At 49.0% G+C, this 9,236-nt stretch overlaps 1 protein-coding gene across 1 annotated transcript; it reads left to right on the top strand.

The window, feature by feature from the left end:
- The first annotated feature begins 231 nt into the window (after positions 1 to 231).
- Positions 232 to 2,752, top strand: LOC136538601 (protein JINGUBANG-like). Its single transcript, XM_066530553.1, has one exon. The coding sequence runs from the start codon at positions 672 to 674 to the stop codon at positions 2,175 to 2,177; it is 1,506 nt and encodes a 501-aa protein (XP_066386650.1). The 5' UTR covers positions 232 to 671; the 3' UTR covers positions 2,178 to 2,752.
- Positions 2,753 to 9,236: the final 6,484 nt, after the last annotated feature.

Below are 9,236 nucleotides of genomic sequence, written 5' to 3'. Positions count from 1 at the left end.
GTGCGCGCCGGACCTTCCAAACCTGTCACGAAACGACCCATACTGGACGGGGGCACCCGGCGACCCCGCGTCGTGCCGGCACAGTCGCGCCGCTCGCCCTACCACCACCAGCCACGTGCGCCCGGTTCGGTAATCAAACACCTCCTCCTTTTCCCAGGGGAAACGAAACAAAAACAGAATAAAAATCCAAACATCCCATCCGGGGAAAACACTCGTTTCGACAAAAAATCGATGGGAACAGGAAAAAAAATACTTCGATCACGCGCGGCCCCGCCGCCTGTCCCGCCGTCGTGGCCTCCCTCTCCTCCTCCTCCTCCTCCTCCCTGCGAGTCTGCGACCCGCCGTCACGCAGTATATATGCGGCCACTGCTCGCGCGCCCCCTTCTCCAACCTCGCAAGCTAGCTACTCATGCCTCCTACGCTTCTGCTCCCGAGTCCCTACTCCTCTCCCTTTCGGCAGTTCGGCTTCGGATTCCTTCCCGCGCGCGCACGTCGTCCTTCCCGATTCGCTCCGACGACGCTACACCGCCGTGAGCTGAGGTAGCTAGCTGCGCGATCCAGCTAGCGCGCCATTAAAGAGACCTCTTTCCCCCTCGACCGGCCGCGACAAGCGCAGAGAGCAGCACACACAAGTACCACACGTCTACACGAACCGACCCACCATTCCAGCCATGGGCAACCGCAGGAAGCTCATGCACTTCCTCCGCGTCGACCCGGCGGCGGCGGTCTCCGCTCTCTCCTCCCCTCGGTCTTTGTCGTCCAACTCCTCCTTCTCCGACGACGACGACTACAGCTCCTCCTCCTTCCAAGGCTCCGCGTCGTCCTCGCCATCGCGGTCGTACAGCCAGCCCAAGTCGCCGTGGGCGCGCCTCCCGGGCCTCGGCGGCGCCGGCGCCGACGACGCGACCGCGACCGGGCTCATCGCGTCGCTCGTCAAGGAGGACGGCAAGGTGTACTCGCTGGCGGCCGCCGGGGACGTGCTGTACACCGGCACGGACTCGGAGACCGTGCGGGTGTGGCGGGACCGGCGCGAACTCGCGGGGTTCCGGACCGGGAGCGGGCTCGTCAAGGCCATCGTCGTGGCCGCCGACGGCCGCATCTTCACGGGCCACCAGGACGGCAAGGTCCGGGTGTGGCGCGCCAACGGCGACGCCGGTGGCTACCCCGCCGTCGTGCACCGCCGCGTGGGGTCTCTCCCGCCGCTCGGGGACCTCCTGGTCAGCTCCGTGAACCCCTCCAGCTACGTCCTCTCGCCGCGCGGCGGGGGCGGGAGGGGCCGGGGCCGCCAGCGCCGCGCGGTGTGGCTCCGCCACTCGGACGCCGTGTCGTCGCTCAGCCTCGACGAGGGCGCCGGCATGCTCTACTCGGCCTCCTGGGACCGCACCTTCAAGGCGTGGCGCGTCTCCGACTACCGGTGCCTCGAGTCCGTGCCCGCGCACGACGACGCCGTCAACACCGTCGCCGCGGCTGGGTTCGGCGGCCTCGTGCTCACCGGATCCGCCGACGGGACCGTCAAGGTGTGGAGGCGGGAGATGGCGGCGGGCGGCGACCGGACGAGGCACGTCCTGGAGCTGGTGCTCCGGGAGGGCGGGGACGGCGCGGTGACCGCGATCGCGGCGTGCCCCGAGGCCCGCGCCGTGTACGTCGGCTCCTCCGACGGGCTGGTCACGTGCTGGCGGTGGGGGCTGGACGACGTGGACGACGGAGAGCCGAGGCTCGCGTGCGTGCTGGCGGGCCACGGAACGGGCGTGCTGTGCCTCGCCGTGTCCGGGCGCGTCGTCGTGAGCGGCTCGGCCGACGGGACGCTCTGCGTGTGGCGGCGCGACGACGACGAGGACGAGCGCGCGGGCCACGCACGCCTCGCCGTGCTCGCGGGGCACACGGGGCCCGTCAAGTGCGTCGCGGTGGCGGCGGACGACGACGACGACGACTGCTACGACGCGGACGGCGAGCGGCGGTTCGTGGTGTACAGCGGCAGCCTGGACGGGTCCGTCAAGGTGTGGCGCCTGTCGGAGGAGCGTGCGCTGGAGCTGCCGCCGGCGGTAGAGGCCACAACGTCTCCATTTATGGCCGCGCTGCGGGAGTCGGAGGCATGGATGCCCCGGCCCCGGACAGCACAGCTGCCGTCGCCGGTGCAAGCGTGGGCACCGGAGAAGAAGGGTGTGGCAGCTGCATGAGCACGAAGACGCTAGTACTGGTCGATCGCTAGCTGCACTGCATGAGGTCGCGCGCGTGTGCGTGCAAGAATGTGCCGCGCACACGTGTACAGTAGGAGATTGTGTACATATACGTGTACAATACACCATACGGTATCCGTATGGTTACTAGCTAGGATGGATTTTGAGGAGGATTGAAGTGTGTGGTGATCTGATACGGGTAATTGATGGGCCGGGGAGAAACGGTCGGTTGGCCTGGTTTGAAAACGAGAGGTGTCTTCTACCATGTCAAAATCAAATTAATGGAGGAAAAGGATTTGGTGCTTGTTGGTAGATTGGCTCCATTCGCGTCACTGAAAAAACAAGCTGAAACACTGTTTCGGCTGAGCCGAAACACTGTTTCGGCTGATTTATTATGAGAGAAAAAACATAGTTTCGACTGAAAAAACAAACTAAAAAAGACAGATTGCAAGAGAAGCGAACATGGCCATTCTTTGCCTTGCTGCTAAGTTTGTGTGAAGGAGATGCAGATATAAGTGTTTGGTACTTTGGTTTCATCTTGTGGTGAGATTAACAGAGCGATGGTGATGTGCTTAGTTTCTTGTGAAGCAGGGCTTCGTTTTGTATTCACCATTTTCATTGAGCTTTATATATATCACAAATATGGCGGTATATCATCATCACACACGTGCTGCAGTTGATCCATCCCACTCGCTTGCAGTTAATTAACTAGACAAAATTGCAGTGAGCATCATAAATGAAACTAGCTTTGTGCTAGCTGGGGTTATTGGCTTATCTTATTAATTAATTAGGGTCAAGTATATTTCATAATCTCCAACTTGCATGGCAATCTGATTTTTTAACACTGGATTATGAAATCAGGTACTAGCCCTCCAACTGTCGAAACTAGACAACTTTTTTTCAAAAATAATGAACATCTAGTACGATTTCTATTTTCCAAAATAAGCCCTTGTTTCATATTTTTCCAATTTAAAAATCGATATGAATTTATAGAGATTAAACTAGAATATATAGTTTTGGAAAATAGAAAACCATCTTTGAAATTAGTCGGATGGCCAAATTTGTTCGATTCAATAGTTGGAAGGTTTCTAATGCTCGGTTTCATAGTTCAAGATTGAAAATCGGATATAAAGTTCGGCTGATGGTTTCTGCGGCTGATAAGCCGGCTGAAGCTGATTTGTTGTGAGAGAAAAAACATCATACCATGGCTGATAAGGCAGACCGATAAGTTTAAGCAAACAGGGCAAAAAATAGATGTTACCCTATTAGCTCAAGATAGCAGCTGAAAGCCTGATTATTTGAGTAATAAAAACAGGAAGGCATGTCTAAGATATGCTGGGGATGGAAAACCACTTTTGAATCAGCAGAATGACCAAATTTCTCCGATTCAACAGTTAGAGGGTGTCCAACTGATTTCGTAGTTTAGAGTTGAAAATCTAACATAAGGTTAAAAAAATGACTTTACTAAATTAACTAAAGATAGCATGTGAAAGCCTCATTGTGTAAGGAATAAAAGCAGGAAGGCATGTCTGTAGATGGGCTGGGTGTAGAAAACCACCTTTGAAACTAGCTGAATAACCAAATTTCGGCGCTTGAACAATGAGGGTAGGGGGGCATCTAGTACTCAGTTTTCTAGTTCACGGTTGAAAATTGAACAAGAGGTTAAAAAATGAATCTTACTCTATTAACTAAACTAAGACTGTGTTGAGTTCGCGAAATGAAAATTTTTTGATGTCACATCGGATGTTTCGGGGATATTGGAAGGGGTTTTCGGATACTAATAAAAAAACTAATTACATAGCTCGCCTGGAAACTGCGAGACGAATTTATTAAGCCTAATTAATCCATCATGGACTAATTAGTCTTAAAACATTCGTCTCGCGATTTCCAACCAAACTGTGCAATTAGTTTTTTTTCGTCTATATTTAATACTCCATACATGTGCCGTAAGATTCGATATGATAGTTTAGGGTGAAAATTTTTTAGAACAAAACTAGGCCTAAAGATAGCAGCTGAAAGCCTGATTATGTAAGTAATAAAAGCGGGAAGACATGACATGTCTGAAGATGGGGCCGGGGAAGCCTACACTACAGCATTCCAGATCTTGCTGCGACCACCAGCTATCCCATAACATGCTTCATCCATTAGCGAGTCTCGCTCATGAGGAGCACAAAGTTTTCGGCGCCATGCCTCGGAGAAAATAGCCAGTTGAAATTTAAATCTGGCTCCGCGGAAGGACACAGTTATAGCATTGACCTGACGCAGTTATCATCAAACCGTAACCGTCAGTCTGTATCGAAGACAACTCAGTCGTTGCAGCGAAGATACTCGTAATCTAGCAAGCACCACAAAATCCTACAGATACATACTAGCATCGTCAGGTCTAATACAGTACTACTCCCTCCATCCTAAATTGTAAGTCATTCCAAGAATCTTAAAGAGTCAAAGCTTCTCAAGTTTGACCAAAATTATAAAAAAAATTACAAAGATTTATGACATCAAATAGGTATACTATAAAAATATAATTAACAAAGAATCTATTGGTACTTAGTTGGTATCATAAATGTTATTATCTTATTATATAAACTTGATCAAACTTGAGATGCTTTGATTCTCCAAACTTCTTGGAATGACTTATAATTTAGGATAGAGGGAGTAGAATAGAAGGCGAAGGGTATTAATGAGTAATGACCCAATCCAAAGCAGAGAAGCCACAGATGTCAGATGGGGCCTGGGGTTGGTGGCGTCGCCGTCGTGGGCGCTGGCCCGGCCCTCCTGGAACAGGGAACCGCGTGTGGAGGCCGAGGATTCCCTCTGTAGCACTGCACTGCAAGTGTATAGTCGCTCCGGGTCCTGGGCGGGAGGCGCCGACCCATCCGACGGCGACGGCGGCGTCCTTTTCAGATGCTGAGCTCGCCGGCGGTGCCCTGCACCCTGCTCGTCTCCGCCTCCGCCTGCTGTCGACTTGTTGTCCATCAATCGATCAGCAACAAATAGCATGGATTTGTTATTCCAAGGAAGCAAGGGAAATTGTGCTCGTAAGTACAGTATAGATGATGAGGAGAACCGGGGCTCAGGCTGCCCGACCGCGGTTAGAGTGCTGGCTCCCGCGCGGCGCCTCACCTTTCTTCTCAGAGTATCCGGAAGACTAGATGATGAGATAGTACAAGGCAGCTCTCACCTCGCTCTCTCATGTACGTCGTCGTCTCTCTCTGCAGCCGAGGATGAGGTTTCCAGGTGGAGGAGTTGTGGCCAATGTTTAGCCACACGCCCACACCCTGTCACATAGAGACTGGAGAGGTAACCAATCGTATCATCAGTCCGTCCGTGAATGACACGGGATTGAGCGGACAAAAAAAGCTACTAATTTCCTCCAAACTCCACAAGGTCACACTACGTAGAAAACGATTTTTAGCAACAGATTGTTTTTTAGGGGTGACTGGTGATGGAGCCGCCCCTACAGTGACGTGCTCGGGTGCCTAGACACCAGCCGCCCCTACAAATAAAACAGCAGGGGCGGCTGGTGTTACGAGCCGCCCCTACAAATAGGGTCTGATTTTTAGGGGCGGCTCAATCACCAGCCGCCCCTGGAAATGATATTTATAGGGGCGGCTGGTGATTGAGCCGCTCCTAAAAATAGCCCCGTATTTATAGCTCCTATTTGTAGGGACGGCTCAATCACCAGCCGCCCGTACAAATGGCCCCATATAAATCTGAGGCAGCACATTCTTCCTCCTCGGGTCATTCACTCCAACCCGTGAAAGAAATGTGGGGAGGCCTTGGGCACCTCCCAAAAATTGCTCTACTAAAGGGGGAAGGTTTTGGTCCCAAATCCTTTGGTGGAGAGGTTGTAGAAGGTAAGAAAATGCTATTCCATATTTTTTTTGAAGTTTTAATGGTTGATTAGTGAATAATTAGAGTTTTGTTTTTCTCTCTCTTCTATGGTGCTTGAGCTATTTTTGAGCAAATTAGACCTAATTTTTAAATATACTAGGGTAAATTAGGGAGGGGAACAAGACCATACCCTTATTTGGTCCATGTTTCTTGATTTTAGTGAACCATTAGTTAGTTTTATGGATGTTTCATGTGCATGTGATCTAGATCTAGGGTTTGGTTTTTTTATTAATTTCGTTTTTGTAAATTTATGTTTGATAAAATTGGACTAGGGTTTGTACGAAAGATATTGGGTAAAGTATAATTATTGCTAATTGTTGTCTTAGAAATTATTTATTGTAATCAATAAATATATATTTTAATTATTTATAGATAAATAGGCCATTAATTAATTTTTCTTTACCATGGTGTGTTTGTATGCTTCATGTAATTATATTAGATTTATATTCATATATATCTGAGGTATATACAATTATTCTCAAATAATTATTACTTTGATTAATTTTTATATATATCTGAATAAGTAGTCCTTTAATGTTTGTTTTGTTGTTGTTGTAAAAGATGGAGTACATGAACTCTTGGATGTATGGTTCGTTAAGGTTCAAGGCAGGTTTCCGTGAAGAGGTGGATAAATTTATTAAAGCCGCAACGAAGCATGCAACGACATTGGAAGAGAATAAGAATACAATTATTTGCCCCTGTAAAGATTGCAAGAACCGTATGGCATGGACAGATGTGACTATCATCAGATCACATTTGATTATACGAGGATTTGTTGAGGACTATACAGTGTGGATTCATCATGGTGAAACGGTTATTGTTAACGACGAGGATGAGGAGGAATACAACGATGAAACCATAGAATCCCTGTCCCAATATTCAGCCGAGCTCGATGCACAAATGGATTTCGAGTTTGACAATGAACAAGGTGATGATACTGGTGGTTGGGATAGTAACGACAAAGGTGGTGCTAATAATAATGGTGGAGCATGTATCGGAGTTGAAGATGATTTAGATGACATGATTCGAACCCTTGGACCAGAGATTTTACTAAATAGCCTGAAAGGTCTAGAAAATTTGGAAAGAGTGACAAAAGCATCGAAGGAGACTGTGTATGGTGTTGAAAAGGGTTGTCCGACACATTGGACATTGCTACGTTTCGTGCTTGAGCTGCTCATCCTGAAGGCTAAGTACGGCTGGTCAGACTGTAGTTTCAATGATCTATTGCATCTCCTATCATGGGTGCTGTAACGTCCCGCCTCTCCGAGGCCGGGCCCGCTTACATCTGACAGCTTCTCTAGGATATAGACTGCCCTCACAGACCAACACAGGTCTTTTCTGCGCACTTTGTCCTCACTCGTGTGCACCCGGGAAGAACTTCCCGGTTGGTCACCCATCGCTCCAAGCCAAGCACGCTTAACCTCGGAGTTATTTGCAGATGGGCTTCCGGAAAAGAAGTTGCAACTTATTGGTATGAGTATCCTATTAATCCTGTTAAGCCCTGGGCCGGGATGTTACATTCTCACCCCCTTAAGAGATCGACGTCCTCGTCGATCAATCCCAAGCCAGGAGCGTTCTCTCTTGGCCACGTCCGTGTGTCCAGAGCCAGCGCATGTGACATGCTGTGTGACCACGCCGGATCCACACCAGCCATGCGCACCATGCCTGCGCAACTGCGACACGCGCGCCCGTGAAACCGCGAGAGTCGGCTCTGATACCATTCTGTAACGTCCCGCCTCTCCGAGGCCGGGCCCGCTTACATCTGACAGCTTCTCTAGGATATAGACTGCCCTCACAGACCAACACAGGTCTTTTCTGCGCACTTTGTCCTCACTCGTGTGCACCCGGGAAGAACTTCCCGGTTGGTCACCCATCGCTCCAAGCCAAGCACGCTTAACCTCGGAGTTATTTGCAGATGGGCTTCCGGAAAAGAAGTTGCAACTTATTGGTATGAGTATCCTATTAATCCTGTTAAGCCCTGGGCCGGGATGTTACATCTCTGATACCAGCTGTTATGTTTTGTTACATAACATAAATCATGCATGTAACTTCCCGCCTTACATTTAGAGACCGATAGAAGTCGGGTCATTTCCTGTCACCTGCGAGCTATAGGTGGTTACCTGGATCTGTTTGGATGACTATGAAGTCATGGTATAACTAAGTGTTAAATGAAGTTGAGACCGGACGGAGACTTGCAGTGTTAAATAGTATTCAGATTAGTTGCTCTTTGGAGAGTAAGATAATAGAAGGTCAGAAAACTGACAAGGGGATATTCCACATCAAAGAGAAAATAAAAGAAAAGCCGTCTCAACACTTTAAAGTGGATGAACAGGGCGTGTTGTGGTTTGACGACCGTCTTGTGGTTCCCAAGGATCGAGAGCTTAGGAATAAACTCATGGATGAAGCTCACCTTTCTAAGTTATCTATCCATCCTGGAAGTAGTAAGATGTATCAAGAACTAAGATCTCGATATTGGTGGACCAAAATGAAGAAAGAAATTACAGCCTATGTTGCCAGATGTGACACATGTTGTCGAGTGAAAGCCATTCACATGAAACCTGCCGGTATGTTGCAACCCTTATCAGTCCCTAGTTGGAAGTGGGATGATATCAGTATGGATTTTATCACGGGTTTGCCCACTACTCAAAAAGGACATGATTCAATTTGGGTAATTGTGGATCGTCTTACTAAGACCGCTCATTTCTTGCCGGTCAAAACAGATTATCGACCACCTCAATATGCCGAGAAGTATATCGCCGAAATTGTGAGGTTGCATGGTATACCTAAGACCATAGTATCTGATAGAGGCTCACAGTTCACGGCTCATTTTTGGGAACATTTACACAAAGGCTTAGGAACTAGTTTGATTCGCAGTACCGCGTATCATCCTCAGACAGATGGTCAGACTGAACGAGTAAATGCTGTTTTGGAGGACATGTTGAGAGCCTGTGTATTGTCTTCCAAGGGATCATGGGAGTCATGGTTACCATTAGCTGAGTTTTCTTATAATAATAGCTATCAAGAAAGCATCAAGATGGCCCCATTCGAAGCTTTATATGGCAGAAAATGTAGAACACCATTGAATTGGATCGAACCTGGAGATAGAAGGTATTATGGCATTGACTTTGTAGAAGAGGCCGAGAAGAAAGTTCATATTATTCAGCA

The sequence above is a fragment of the Miscanthus floridulus genome, chromosome 2 (genome assembly GCF_019320115.1).
Source record: "Miscanthus floridulus cultivar M001 chromosome 2, ASM1932011v1, whole genome shotgun sequence".
Lineage (NCBI taxonomy): Eukaryota > Viridiplantae > Streptophyta > Magnoliopsida > Poales > Poaceae > Miscanthus > Miscanthus floridulus.
The sequence above is the reverse complement of the archived record's forward strand: the minus strand, read 5'-3'. Positions and strand labels throughout refer to the sequence as shown.

Coding starts and splice junctions, on each gene's coding strand:
- LOC136538601 (XM_066530553.1), top strand. CDS start 672: ATGGGCAACCGCAGGAAGCTCATGCACTTCCTCCGCGTCGACCCGGCG.